At 37.9% G+C, this 16,108-nt stretch overlaps 1 protein-coding gene across 1 annotated transcript; it reads left to right on the forward strand.

Moving 5' to 3' along the window:
• Nucleotides 1–7,341: 7,341 nt before the first annotated feature.
• simc1 (SUMO interacting motifs containing 1) lies at nucleotides 7,342–16,068 on the forward strand. Its single transcript, XM_022751613.1, has 10 exons — nucleotides 7,342–7,878; nucleotides 9,090–10,175; nucleotides 10,303–10,550; nucleotides 10,704–10,773; nucleotides 11,238–11,398; nucleotides 12,354–12,446; nucleotides 13,112–13,243; nucleotides 14,266–14,422; nucleotides 14,695–14,779; nucleotides 15,590–16,068. Exons 1-10 carry the CDS (start codon nucleotides 7,744–7,746, stop codon nucleotides 15,799–15,801), a joined length of 2,379 nt encoding a protein of 792 aa, XP_022607334.1. The 5' UTR covers nucleotides 7,342–7,743; the 3' UTR covers nucleotides 15,802–16,068.
• Nucleotides 16,069–16,108: the final 40 nt, after the last annotated feature.

A 16,108-nucleotide genomic window follows, 5' to 3' on the forward strand; every position in this document is an offset into this window, starting at 1 on the left:
TACTAGAACATAATGGGCATGATAGGCTTTTTGTTTCACACAATAAGATCCAGAGTTTTAAGTTACCTTATTTTATCTGAGGCATCAGATCATTACATCTGCAGTATAACCAAGGCTTCCACTTGAACTGAAATTGTAGCACACACGCTTTAAACATCCATGAAATGAATCATGTGCTGTAAAAACAATCTATCTAATGTAAGTTCTTTTTTTTCACTTGTGCCTTTTTAAAACAACAACAAGGGAACAAGAGGAAGCTCCATCCTCAATAGAAGCTGCACTGCAGCAGAAAAAAATCATATGATCATATAATCATATAAAAATTAGATATTACACTTTTAAAAAAATTCTTGTTCACAGGCTTTTACAGTGTTTTGGCATCTGCCGGGACTGCAGCCAGTGGTTCATAGCTACATAGCTGTCCAGTAGAGGATCCTGTTGTGACATCCATCAGCCTCCGGGGTCACAGATTGCAGAGTGAGTCATTAGGCTCTGGTCCACCATCAGTTCCCTCTGTCTCTGGACCTGGCACGCTCTGCTAGTCGACTGAACCTCGTTAGGAACATTACACACAGCCACATAAAATAAATAAATAAATAAATAAACAGGTGACCGATACACTCCTGACTTTGATGGCAATGTGAAGCAGGACATGTGACAGGCATGGTCTAAACAGTTTAAGAGCATGACATGGATGTAGACAGCACAACAGAAAATGGAGGAGGTGCCTGTTGGACTCTTTTCAGACAGCGTTCTTCTGTTACCAGTCCCTGTCTAACTTTATCAGACCTCTTACTCTTCCTGTCTCTTTCATGTTCCTTGTGACAGCTGACACCTGTTGGTTCTGTAAGGTGCGGTTTCATCCCTCTATCTTCTCTCTCTCCCTCATGTGGTCATGTCACATTTCCATGAGATAGGGTTTTTTTTGGATGCTCAGCTGTCTCTCTTGTCATGCTGTTCTATGGCAACAGACCTGTTGCTCTCGTGCGTATCTCCCTTTCTCCATAAGCACACAAGACCACAGGAAAGCACCACTCAGCAGAATCAATGTCCATACTTGGATCCTGGCAAGGAGTGAGTACAGTATGATCATCATCATCCCATTTAAATTAAGATTTTGACTCTAGTTGGTTTGTGCTTGCTGAAGGGAATTATATTTGTAGAGCTACAGTCTTGGTGGAAGACAAAAGGACTGTGTGGTAACAGATAAAGATTTTCAAGGGATATTATGACATTAAGTCCAAGTTAAAATCTTTTTATATGATTAAAACCTATGCCAAATCAAATATGCAGATGGTGATCTGCTGTGGCGACCCCTCATGGTGAGCAGGAAGGTGGAAGGGGTCCATTAAATTTGTATAACAGGACATGTCAAACAAAGATCTAATTCCAACTACAAATAATGAGTGTGCAGTGTGCAGTATACTAAACTGCAGGTAACCATAGCAACAATTTGTCAGTTTGACACTGAGTTTACCAGATAGTAACTCTGACTGAAATTGACCTAACCATGAGTTACCGTGACTACAAAATAACTTTGGAACCAGGATAATTGTGTATCTACTTTTACCCTACTACACTTTAGAAGGAAGTGTTACACTCCACTACGTTTATTTGACAGCTATGGTTACTAATTACTTTTCAGAGTAAAATTTTAAACTAAGACTTTTAAAATACGCTTAGGTTGATAAGCTTATAAAATACACAGTTTCCACCAAATGAGACATTTCCTTTATAAAAATCTCATAAGGTACAATATTATTGTGTAATATTTCACAAAAAAATATTACCTGAAAAAAAAATTTCAAATATGTGTAGCAGAACTTTTTTTCTTCCATGCCCGTTCATCATTTTACATCACCCCAGATTTATCTTGTGACCCTTTGGTGGGGCCTGATCCTTGGGTTAGGAACCACTTGTAAAATGCTGCTTATACACTGATACATCACTATGAAGAGGACAAGTACTTTTGATACTTAAATAAGAGTGTGAATGGAGGGCATTTTGCTGTAATGATAAATTTTTACATTGTTGCATTAGTACTTTTACTTAAATAAATTATCTGAGTACTTCTTTCACTACTACTGAACACATTTCCTTTATGAAAGTAACAATGACATAGGCATGATAATAAAGTGAGAATTCTGAAAACACTGTACTCTGTGAAGGAAAACACTTTGTTTGTTAATTCTGAATATCAGAACACGTCTTGTGTATTATGACTTACTCAGACAGACTATTTGAAACATTATTCTTCCCTTTAAAACTTTCACTCTGTACCATACGAGCACAGTTACCACAAAATTTGGCATTAATGATAACTCTTTGAAGAGTTATGCAAATACTAGATTTTTTTAACCAGCCTGTACCCAGGCATTAAAGATGTTGTTTGCTTGCTCAAAACATGTAAAATGTTATTTTGGACACTGTGGATTTTCTGCCTGAGGATATTTGTTCACCAGTTCTTTGTTTAAATATAATTCATTCTCTGCTACACGTCATAAAACAGCAGATGTGACTTCTGACTCACTGCAGTGGAAAGTGTTGACTAACTCCTCTGTGAGTGTCACAGAGAGGCTGGACTGTCTGGCAGGGGCAGGTAGACATGGAGGCAGTTGTCACTAACTGCAGAGTCAGCTCCTCAGTACACACAGATAGTTGACTTACTTGGTCCCCCTCTTTAATGGCTTTGTCTATGATGAACAAACTACTTGTTTCTTATACTGACTGATGATTCTGTTGCTTTTATCTATTTTTTCTGTCCAGACATGTGGAACAATGATATTTGTTGTACCTTCTGTTCTAGGAAAAACCCTGACTCTCCAACAGTGGATCACTTCTTTTTTTTTTGCATTCTGTGATAAAAAGCATACTTCCTCCTCTGTGTGCTGAGTGAGATTTATGCCTTTAGCCATGAACTCATTCATTCACTGATTCTGTTCTATAAAATGCCTGGAACTTTACGATAAGACTTTTTTTTTTCAAAACTTTAAATTTTGTGGTGTGATGTTTTTATTGCAACACTCATGATGGATAATAAGTCCTCCCAGCAGCTGCCTGTCCAAGGTAAATGTCTTTGTTAGCCTTGCTATCCTTCGAAAATCTCTTCTCATACAGCCTAAAGCAAAGGAAAATAACAAAAGATAGATTGTTTTCTTTTGTGTTGTTGGTGTGATCTGAAGAATACAATTACTTCCGGAGTTACAGTGAATTTAAATTGAGGAGCATGCTGTTCTGACAACTGATGAAGAAAGACACTTTGTCCGTAGTAAGTGGACATAACCATATGACACTGTTAGTAAAGTAAAATAAATTATGAACTGATGCACAGAGAAGTCAAGTGACATCTTGAGAATTTCTCTCTTAAAAAAAGTGAATGAGAAAGTATACAATACATTTAAAGGAATAGTTCAACTCATGTCATTTTATTTTTTTATTTTTTTGCTTTTTTGTTCTTTGGCTGAAATTTAGATGAAAAGAGCCATACCATTCTAGTGGTGATCCATTAAATATAAACTGATTATGCACAGCCTGTTGTGCTTTTGTGCATGGGGGGGGGGGGGGGGGGGGGGGCTTGCTGTTTACCCTTATGTCAGCAGTGGACATAGTTACAGAGCTGGGTCAACATCTGTGTAAAATGGAGAGGCAGCGTGGCAGGACAGGACACCGATGCTGTTGTGTTACACGTCACGCCTCTGATTCCAGAATGACACATGCTATCTAAGATCACAAGGCAGCATTATGTCAGCTTTGTTTGGTTCAGTGTAAATGGGTGGCATAAAGAGGGGTCTTCTTAACGACAACATAGTGGGTGTCTGTTTAAAAGAGGCTTTAGCCTGAGGATACAGCCAGCAGATGCTTGGCTTAGCTTACCACAAAGACAGCAAAATCCATCACTCAGCACCACTAAAGCTCACTATTTAACACAATATATCTCCTATTTTGGTTCATAAAACAAAAGCGTTAAAACAACAATTCACAATGTAACAGGGGATTATGAGCTGGAATATTTCCTAGCCCTGCGCAGTAGCTTCTAAAAAAAAAAAAGAGACACTAAAGAAAGTCATTATGCCCATATTGTCATTTTTACATGTTGTTTTTTTTTTTTTACTTACTGTCAAGTTGTTTCAGAAAAGGTAGCTGTACATGTATAATGAATGTGGACTGTAGCAATGAACAAACAGTAGGCAGTTATTACAACATTAAGTTGATCAAATGAATTCCAGATCATGCATTTTGATTTCACAACTTGCCTTGAAAACAAAGACTTGCAGAGTTTTCTATTTTCAGTCCAATGCTACTCACAGATCTCCTCAAACATTTTCATCCGAAGCCAGCTGGCCTCATATTAGACATTACTAGCTCCCAGTGCAAGTAACTACTAATGAGTACAGACATGCTTTAGTTCACCTTTTGAGACAGGAAACCGCATGCTCTGTTGCTGATAAAGTATTTCATCCTAAATGTATGTCCATGTATGGGCAGCAGAGTGTTTGGAGGATCACCTGGGATTTAAAACATCTCCATAGCTCTCCCTCTCTGTCTAAATGAACTTGGACCACCTTTTCCTCTGAATTAGGTTTCACATTGTGGTAATATTTGTGTTCTCAGAACTAATGCACTGAACACAACAATGTGGACAGACTGACAGTAATGATTTGGCATCAACCACTGTTGTGTGTCGAACATTATTACCCTCATAATAATTTGAAGCAAAATATGTGCTCCAGAATTCATAGCATCATGACACTCTGAGTATTGAAGGTAACACTGTTTTCCAAAATCCAGACTGAAAAGACATTGGTATGACTTAAACACACATAGCCTTTACCTCTTGTATACACACACACTCCATAACCATCCTATTAAAGTTTTAACATTGCTGAATAGGTGGCAGGACTAGGTTGTGAATGCCTGACTATGATGACTCACCCTGTCTTCCTCATAGGGTGTAATGGTTGGAGGCATCTGAGGTTAATAGCTCCTTTCATCCAATTGCATGAGAATTCAGTATGAAAATGTACATTTCATTGAAAAACACGGACAAGTTACAGAATAAATTTGCTCTTTTCCTAGAATATTTCCTGCCCACAAAACATGCATTTTTGCAGGGATATTGCAGTTCACAAAATGATCTGATATTATAAACAAGGCTGCAAGCTGATGACAGTTCATTGTGCACTTTTTCTACAGTTTAAATAATGTGCTTATCACAATTACAGTGTCCTTATCAACTCCACACACCAGTATGTGTGTACACGTCACAGCTCTCCATCAAAAGGAAGCAGCTTTTAGTGATGGCATGTACCACAAAAACATTCTTTCGCCTGGGCTTATAACAGGAAATGAAGATGTAAAATATGATGTAGCATTGGGTTCAATGTGTCATTTGTGAATGGCTTACAAATACAGAATGCATTACATTTTTTTCCTGCAGCCTACTCAGCCCTGACACTGTGGGTTTATATCACTATATCACAAGGGTTGGTATGACACTGTGTTTTTATGTGTTTCGTGCCCACTGGGCTCACAGAGTATCAGAAATGCATCCCCAAGGATCAGAGAAGTTATAGGAAGACAAAGTAAGCATTAGTGCTGCAGGGTCTGTTTGAATGATGTGTCTCACTTCATATCACCACAGAGACACAATAGACTGCTCTTTGCAAAGGGTATAAAATACAACAGCCCCTTTGCATGTGCACTGTTAATTGTAGGTAAGATTGGGAGGTAATTAAGGCCAGATAAAAACTTATGTTCACAGCTCAGTTTCTGGGTAAATTACTATGAAGAATACGCAGATGTGAGATTGCCACAGGCCGTCCTGTGTATATACACATATTTGTCAAATTTTGAAATCTTTTGCACAACATGAGTGCACTCCAGTGGTGAGGTGTGAGACTACATATTGTCACAGAAACTCAGTGAATTTTGATATGGAGTTTTGGTGTTTATGTTTTTACGTTAACATTTAGGGTGGTCAATTAGGTCAATACAATGTATTATGAAAAGCATGTGGTAAAGTTTAAACTGGTTGAGTTGACATGAAGTCGTCTGGTGAATCTCCTGTTCTGCATGACAGTCACATTCAATAACTCCAGTGACACACACAGTGAAACCACAGTGACTGTAAAACAATTAGCATTTTTTCTGTTTGTTTTTTTGGTCCTATCACTTTAGTTATGAGTTTAACTGATATTGTGACTGAATTGTTAAATAACAGGACAAAAAACAACAAAATGTTTGGAAAATAGTGACCATTTAAGGACATCTTTTAATATTTTTCATGTTTAGTCATAATGACTGCTCCTTGTTTGACTGTTTTTAATTTAAAAAGTTGCTATATTTACTGTATAAATAAATTTGAGGCAATATATAAATTTGTCACAATTTCTGACAGCCTTCCAAAATATGGCTTGTTGGGCTGTAAAGTGCTTTTAATGGGTCTTTTCACAGCAGCCATTATGACTTGTCATAGTAAGAAAAGCACAGATTTTACTATTAATATTAATGATGACTGTTATATTCAAGGAAACTGAAGCACCTAGAATTCAATCATCATTAATTTACTCATTTACAGTGGTGCTTTTCCTACTGTGATGTATCAGTATGTCTTGTGAAAAAAGGGCCTTCAGAATGTGTCTGTATCATTAATGACAATCTGGGATGTCAAGGTCTGAGACTCAGTATAGCTTTAGACTGATTCTAAATCAAGCCTTGTAATGTTTTTCATTGTGTCACAGTGAAAAAAGATGAAGCAAAAACAACACCTGAAATGAATTAATAAGTTATATAAAAGCAAAGCCAACTTCCACCTCATCTGCTGGTCGATGAACAGATCCTGCAGAGCGACGGATTGAAAAACGCTAAATCATTGCTCCATTAGAAATGTATTGCATTTCAGTTTGATGGATTTTTGGTGGAAAATTATAAATCTTATTATATTCAGTGTGTGTTGTATGAATTTATAGCCTACATTGCTTTGAGCATGAGTTCATCACCCCTGCCACCTGTGTTTGTTTATTTGTCAGCAGGATAGCACAAAAAGTAAATTACTGAATCTGTTTGCACCGAAGTTGGAAGAGGATGGGGCATGGGCAAGGGAAGAGAAGAACCCTTTAAATTTGTGGTCAGAGCTGGTCATTTACTATGATTTTTTTCTATTTTTTTTTAGTTCACTACTCCCCAGCACTGAGCCTTGGTTCACTTAGTTCAAGATAGGTGCCATTGGTGACGATGACATCAGATTGCGAGTTCACACTCCAGTACAGTAGGTGGAGTTGTTGGCAACTGTATAGCTGGTTATGATCCGCCATACTACAGAAAAGAAAAATGACAGCAAAATCAGGAAGCATCAAATTTCAAAGTTGAACCAACTGGACATCATATCACTGGATTTTATTTTTCAGATGTAGTCGAGTTTTAAGGTAGATAACAGACGGAGTCACGTGAACTCTGAAGATACAACCAAACTCAAAACTACCGGCAGCATCAGACGCATGTGGCTGACGACCTTAACAAGGAAATGCTACAAGTCCTGAGCTTATATGTATCACTGTAGGAGCTATCTTGTGTTTTCTGCAGAACATGATGAGGAACTACACATTAACGCCAGATCTTGTTGCTTTAGGACTATGGCGACTATCATGGGCCTGCTTTAGGTGACGCTCTTGTGAGCTGGCTAGCAGAACCAAACATCAGCTACTGAAGTTTCTGTGTCGTGTGAAGCTGAATGAGTGAGGAGAAATGGATGATGTGATCTCCCTCAGCTCAGACGACTCTGATGTGGAAATCGTCGGCTCCTTCTCGGCCAAGTCTGAGCTGCTGCCCCTCTCCGCTGTGAGGGTTGATGTCGACGCTGTGAACGTTAACGCCTCGCAGGTACGCTATCAAACTACTCTATCGTTACCATAGAAACGAGCGCTAAATACGTTTGAATATCATCAAGATATTGCTGCAGCGGACTAATACTAACTGCCACTCTAACCTCATCCTTAACCTTATTCAACCTCTTACCGCTGTTACAGCTTGCTCATCAGCGCCGCCGACCGTAGCCAGGTGAATTTCAAATACTGAGACTTTGTTCACCCCTGCTACAGGGGTACAACTTTAATTTAACTATATTTAAATTAATTTTGACACTGTATCTGTTTCCACAAGCATTTTAACCTTAAAATCAATCTACTGTCTGAAAGCTAGCTACCTGGCTAGCATAAATCAATGTGTTAACAATGTTTTCAACAACGTGTCCATTAATTATTATGGTGTATTGTATATCAAAATAACTTTGAGATACTAAATGTAAAAAATAACCTAGTTGCCAACTGGGAGTGGGTAAGTTAAAGTTAATATGGATAAATTCTTCTGTCTGAATATCATAGTATCGTATCATTTATATCGCGATACATAGGGGACGGTCTGTGATGCCTCTTATTCCTCACCTATAGTGTCAGCCTTTCATTCCTTCCAAGGAGATTTAGCAACCATGCACACTTGGCCTCAGGTGACTCCAACGGAGCAGTAACAAACGAGTGACATCAATGGCCTTGAAACGTCTTCAAGTATCTACAACGAAGTCCAGCTGCCATCGATTCAACTTTTCTTGGATATAGCGATATTGATTTGTACAATTTAATAGAGTACTATTCTCTAGAAAATCTATTCAGAAACTTTAACATTGTCCACTAGTGCACCCAGAGATATAAAACTTAAAATTGATATTCTTTAACCTCAGTTGCTAAGACAAAAAAGCTAAATAGACTTTTAGTTCTTTCCTTTCCTTGGGAGATATGAATATCACACAGTTAATTTGCATCGAAAAAATGGCTTTCGTGTGTGCCATTGCCCATTTAAAGACAATGCTGAAACTGGCTTTTTATATTCTTATGGGTTTGACAAACAAAATAATTATATTATTTTTGTGTATGCGAGGAGAAATGTGTTTATACTGTTTTGGACTGAGTTTCCCACTTGATTATCTGTTTGAATAAAGGGAAGCAGAAGCTTTATTATTCATCTATGTGATTATGTAAGCAACCACAGTATTTTCTGACATATTTTTCTGTTTTTTGTTTTTTTTTTCCATTTTCTAGTGTTTTATTGACCTCACAGATCCAAGATGGACTCTTCCAGAGCTTAAAATGCGCAAAAGACAAAACTCCACTCCCTTGTCAGTGACAGACTTGACTGAAAGCAACATAGCAAATAGGACAGAACAGGAGACAGAGAATTTGCAACCAGATGACTGTGAAATAAAAAAAGAAAGTTCAAATAACAATCAAACTTCAAAAAAAGAAGATTTTAATTTACAGACAAGCTCTTTGAGAAACTCAACTGTTCGTGCTCCACAGCAGGACTGTGGTAATATGAGATGTTTGAATTCTCAAACACAACACCAAAAGCAGAACTATGAAGTACATCCCTCTCCTAACACACCAGCTGTAAAACTGAGACGACTGCCTTTTCTTGAGACATGTGTAAAGGACCTGAAAACATCAAATTGTTCTGTGTATTTAACCAAAGAGTGCTTTAGAGAACTCAGCATGAACAGCAATTCACCAGATTGCATTACTAATTTGAGGACAACTACAGAATCAAATGGTCCTTTCATGAAAACTTCACTGGACAAGTCTCCTCCTAAGGTGGCTGAATTGCTTATTGGACAGGAACAACAGGAGAACAGTAATGAATTTACAAGCACACAGTTACATGACTGCTCTGATCACTCATCCCCTCCCTCTCCCACTACCAGACTGAAGCCTTCTGAGCTTTTTGATCATGACTCTCTGCCACACAGAAGTCCTGCATTTTATGATCTGAAGAGCCAAGTCGATACAACACCCACATCTGAACATACGCCTGCTGAAAACAGGCCTGAATGGCAATCGGATGAGGCTAAGGCTGAAAGGGCCTCAGACAGTGCAGACTTGTGCTGTGAACCTGCTTTGTCAGTGTCTAAAACTGAGGATATGGATGAAGGATCTGGTGCTGGGACATATAGAGGGGATGCAGGAATTGATAGTCCACTGTCTTTCCTCTGGCAAGAGGGGAGTGATATAGAAGAAGTGAATGAAGAGAGCAGATTTGATATGGACTTCAGGGCAGCTAGTCGAGAAGACAGACATACTGTGTGCCCAGTTACACTCAAGAAAATAATGTCTGGACCAGGTCAAGCCTTGGTGAGAGACAATTCTCCACATCTTTGTATTTTTCTGTTTTTCTGTTTTCTCTCATTAACTCATTACACATTATTATATTCTAGGCTGAATGTACAGTTTCTCTTTTCTTTTTTATGCTTTTTCCAAGATTGATGTCGAAGATGAAGGTTTTGGAACTCCAGAGGTGCTATGCCGTCAGAGCCTGAGTCTGGTTTACAGTACGATTGATGAGAACTACCCAGAGGGTACTTTGCAGCTCTTGTCTGACCTACTACAGCCTGGTTACTATCCCCCCAGAGATATCACTACCCATCTACTCCACAACATTCTGCTGGACCCACAGTGTCCCCATCACCTATGTGTACAGGCCTTTAATCTGCTGATGAGGACACAGAGGTGAGGGAGCGTAGGAATCAGACTCAATAGTAATGTATTATTTGTAGCCTTTCTGATATAAATATATCATCTGCCCTTTATATCTTCTCTTCCATCTTCTCTCTCCCCACTACATCTTTGAATTCAGAGATTAAAGCTTCTTTCTGATTGCAGACACCACATGGCTGATAAAACCACAGTACCATGGGACTGGGAGTTGTTGACCTCAGTCGTGGCCAATCAGGTGCTACTCCATGCAGCAAAATATGAGAATATACAGTAGATAATATACAGTAAAGCTGAGTGATATATCAGAATACAGTACAATTATTGTTGAATACAACCATATTGAATAGCTTAAATGTTAATGTTAACTGTTCTGGTCTCAGAAGCTGAATTACAGTTAGAGTAGATGATAAGAGTTCATTGAACTGCTTCATCTGAGGAACATTAATAGCAAATGTGCCGACTTGATTTTTATATCAGCACTGCACTCTTCTTGCATGTCGATGTCTTTTGAGAGCAACAAAGTCATCTCTAATATGGTGTTACATTATTAATATTGTGATATTGGTGAAAAATATTTTGATATGTTTTTGTCACTGGGACTCTGCTCTAATATGCAGACATAATTATAGTTGAACATCTTTTTTTTGTGATTTCAGTAAACTAACATGTCCCTATATGTGGCCCCCCCTGCTTCCTCAGGACAGTACAAATAGACGTCGATGTGAGGTTGTGCGCATGCTCCTGGAGTATGTTGTGCAGACATTGGAGGACGACTTCCAGGCCAAACGTTCTACTTCTGCCCTCCACCACTCGATCGCCAAGGCCACACTGTCATGTGATCAGCATTTCCCTCAAGTCAGGTGAGTTTTGTAACCAGGGGAGAACTTTGTAGTTAACCTCAGCTTTTCAGTTCCATTGCACATTACTGTGATAGAATAAACTCATTTGCATGTACATTAGGTACACCTAGCGAAAACTAATGCTGCTTTGAAATACAGTAATACAGACACTTACAGCGTTCAGCTCCTTTTTTCAAACTTTCGGTTTTGTGAAGTTATTGACTTATACTACAGTATGTTATACTTAGAAGTGTTCCTAATTTTTAGTTTACCCTAATTTATATATGGGGAGGGGGGGTGGACAAAATGCTAGAAATACCTCTGAGCAAGTTTACCTCTGGGAACAACATCAAACATCTAACCTGCCCACATGAATTATTGTCATTCATACACACTGCTTTTTATACAGTAACCTACCTTTTTCCTTTGCTTTTTGCCACTGCAATGACGTAATTTGTATTTTCTCTTTTATTGGATGTTTTCCAAAAACCCAACCTTCCAGAAAGCAGGTTGAGAAAACTGAGCCTAACCCTGAACTCTGTGTTGATGAACCCGAGATGGGAAATTCTGAGTTTTTGGTTCAAGATCAGCTGATCTGATCTGATCTGATCTGAGTTCAATCAACTGAGTATGTTCACTCTGAGTGAAAATGTGGAATATAGAAAGTCATCATCAATTGAGCTCTGATTTTTTTCACTAAACCCCGTTCTGGAATACCCCCCAGGTTTGTGAGTTATTTCAGATTGCTAGCATTAGATGTCCTGAAGCTAGATAACTTGCACAGACACTCCAAAATTGTAACCCAATTCATGATATAGGCCACAGCAGGGTGTATACAATTAAACTATTACAAATCACCCTATGCCGGGGTTATCACTTTATACTTCATGCCTGACAATTAGTACAAATTTTTATTGATATTTCTCACTTGTGAAAGTAATACTGGTGATGTTTTTTTTTTCTGGTTTGTTTCCAGAGATATCATCAAGTGGCTTTTTTCTGCCATCATGAAATCGACAGAGCATGGAGAGTGTAGAGAAACAACCAGAGAGAGAGATGAACAAAGCAGGTGAATTACTGATGTATGTACTGTGGGGTCCAAAAATTTTAGACCACATTGAAATTCTTTTATATTTTAACAAAAACTTGGAAATAATCAGAAAGTTTTTTGATTCAGATGCATTTAAAAACACAAGTTATATCATGTAATATGTAAAATGAAGAAGAAATATTTAGATTCTGCACTATTACTAGGTTTAAGCAAATTTGGGGCATTGACCAACTTCACTCCTTTGTACAAAAGGTGAGATTTCCTTGAGTTGTTGCGTTCAGGTGATATTCAGACCATTTTGATCTACTCATCAGAGGCTTGTTCAAGTAATTCAAATTGCTGCCAGTGTTCACCTGTTATAAACAAGTTCCCAGCAAATCATTGCTTACTAATTAGGTCGTGATCGTGGAATAATGGCATCAGAGCTATGTGACGCATACATTTTTCAAAGATTCAACTTTTCACTCAAATTGTGAAGCTGATATTATCATTTGTAAAACACAGTTCTACAGTTGAAACATGCAAAGCAGGAGTATCTTGACTAGTGATGTCAGACTTTTGGACCCTACTGTATTTATCCTCACTCATGTTTACCTGCATTTTGTACGATTGATGTTGTTATTTGCCAGTCCTTTTTACGTTCAAGCTGACAAACCCTGTTTTGGGCCCTTTCTGTCCTGCAGAATAGTGTCCATCTTCCAGAGGATGCTGTCTTTGGCTCTGGAGGTGGACCGTTCTCCAGCTCTCACCTCTGTCAAGCTGTCCCAGGAGCTCTTCCATATGGTCATCAGCAATGTGCCTTTGCGAGCACACAGGTGAGGAGGAGAGATGAGAAAGCAAGTTTGTCAGGTTTTTGTATTCACCATTATGGGAAAGTTGAAGTGCTTATATTTTCTTTTATACACTTAATCAATAGACTTGACAGGCTTGCCTTTTCCTGTGGAAGCTGAGGTGTGTATCTGGAATAGTTATAGCCCTTTCCCGATGTTGAATATAATTGCTTATTTAATTTGTCCACTTAGCAAACAAGTTATAAGGTGATTCGATTTGCGTTCAAATAATACAATATAAAGTATTTGTGAAATAAGCTTTAAAATATGATGTGTAAATAATTCATTCAATTTCTTTATTTGCTCTTCAAGTAATGAATAAATAATGAGAGGATTCACAAAATGACTTCCTTTCATGGGCTACTTTTTAAATTCCATTTACTGCCGTCTTTTTATCATATCTATCTCACAATTTACGTTCTCCTTTTTAAAAATGTTTTGTTTTATCCAGAGACTTTCATTGAACTTAAAGACATGCACAGAACACATAACAGGAGCTCAGCTCAAGAAAGAGGGTTTTCCTACTGTAGCTCAAAAAAGTGAAAGCAATGGCTTGCTAATGAGAACTCTTGTGGGCTGGGCCTCCTTAAATTTAAGTTTTTGAATGTATTGGTGCTTTTATATTTAAGAGGAGCTTTCGTTAATGTGTGTATGAAACAAAATGTGAACATTAAAGTAGGAGAAGAATAAATGTTAGACTGTATGTTATGGCAAGACAAACAGATGAAGTAACAAAGAAAACTTAAAACCCCTTTTTTTTTAAAGATAATTTTACAAATTATTTAAATTCCACAATTTTATCATTTAAACAGAATAGTTATCCAGTTTAAACAGGATAACTATCCTGGATTTCATTCATTTAATATGATAAAATGTCATATGTCCCTATGTTAATAACTTCATACATTCTTTCAATTGCAAATCATACACCCCTGAATGATTATTCCAACGACACAATTTGCCTCTTGTCCCCAGCTACCATTTACTAATCTCTTTCTGACTCTCAGGATGTTGTTGCTGGAGAGCCTGCAGAGCAAGCTGCTGAGATGTAAGCTGTTAGAACATCTGCTGGACTATGCGTGCCCACTGAAAATCTCTCTGCCCATGTCGCTTAGTCTGCTACTTCACTTTATGAAGAACTGCACTCTGGCACCAGACCCTACGGTGAATATTAGACTTGGTGTAAAGGATTTTTCGTATTTTGTTTTCATCTTTGCCCTATCAGCCAACCTTTTGTAATATTTAAATATCTGACTTTGATTTTGGCATTGTGAATTAAATTCTAGAGAATGTAACAACTACTATTCATCTTCCAATTAAGAATTTAGAATACTTTTATGATTATTCCACGATTTATTATTGTGAAATCTGACAATTAGAAGTTAGCCACAACAAGCAACCATTTAATGCAGCAAATCCATGACTGTATTATCCAGGATGGTACTGAAAGATGGCAGAGGTGGGAAGAGTTGGTCCATCTTCTCTGGATGCTGCTACTCAGCTACAACAAAGCGATGAAAGGTGAGATTTTTGTAAACTGTGATGACATGTGGTTCCCCATTTCTACAAATACTAGTACACTGTTCAACGATCTCATAAATCCTATAAATGCGGGGGATGATGGTGAAGGTTTGGTTTAAAATGACAAAAAAAATTATTGTTATATACAACAGGATCCGGCTCCTTGTTACCCAGCAAAGTTTGAAAAATGTGAGTTGGGATATCTTATTAGAAGCAAAAACCAACATCTTTCGATAAGCTTGCCAGTGTCCTGCTGCCAGGAAGCAGACAGAGCCTGGAGCCTGTGGGAAACCTCAGACTCCAGTGAATGTGCAATATGTGGTGTGATGCCATATGGGAAGACTGATCCAAATTACCTGGTCAAATATCTTTCCCTTTCCTCTATTTACCATTTCCCTGTCTCTCAGTCTCTGATCACTCATTTCCCGACAGGTAACTTGTAGGTTTATTTAAATAAAGCATTTTCTTTATTTCTTCATATGCCAAGTTGAGTCATGCAAAATATGACAGTGGTTAAAACATATATTTTACATTTCTGTGCTTGGTCCTTTTGTTTTTATGTGTTGATTGTTTTGACTCATAGTTACCTTTTATTAAGATACTTTTTGACAGTCTTCAGGATTTAAACACGGATTTCAATAGATATTATCCCCGCTGGAGAATTCCTCCAAGACTTGGGTTTTTTTTTTTTTTTTTACTTTTTGATACCAAATGTATCTGCACCCTGAATATTCAAACATTTCAACGATAAGTACAATTATTTTGACCCCACTTTGTTCACTCCTAACTTCTTTCATCTGTTATCCCCAGGCTATCTGTGCAGCTCAGTCACTGAACAAAGAGGCAGAGTTGGCACGCTGGTCTACAAGCCGGATGATAAGGTATCCAAGGCTGCCATTCGTGAAGCTGTGGAGGCCTTCCTGTCCAGATCCCAGGCTGACCTTGGCCAAGCATTACCTCTGCATGTGGAAGAGTCCCTCACTTATCTACAGGATCACCTGCTAGATGTCTGTCAGTGTTGAAATAAAAGCTCTTTGTAGTGCTTATTTTCTTGGAAGACATAAAGCACTGAATTAATTTAATATTTATATTTTTGTACTGGTTCCCTTGCACAGGTTTTGTATTTAAATAAAGGCAGTGTGTTTTGATTGGTTATATTAAGTGAAAATACAATAAGATTGTTTTTTCTTGATTATATTATTTTTTATGTTGTTGCCAACAAAGAGATATATGAATTTGTCATTAAGCAAAAATTTCCTTGGATGTCCATACAGATTAAATCGTTACATCACTGGTTCTACAGACTATGGCTATTGATAAACTGCTCTT

This window comes from Seriola dumerili, unplaced genomic scaffold (assembly GCF_002260705.1).
Source record: "Seriola dumerili isolate Sdu_G_001 unplaced genomic scaffold, Sdu_1.0 BDQW01000160.1, whole genome shotgun sequence".
Classification (NCBI taxonomy): Eukaryota; Metazoa; Chordata; class Actinopteri; order Carangiformes; family Carangidae; genus Seriola; species Seriola dumerili.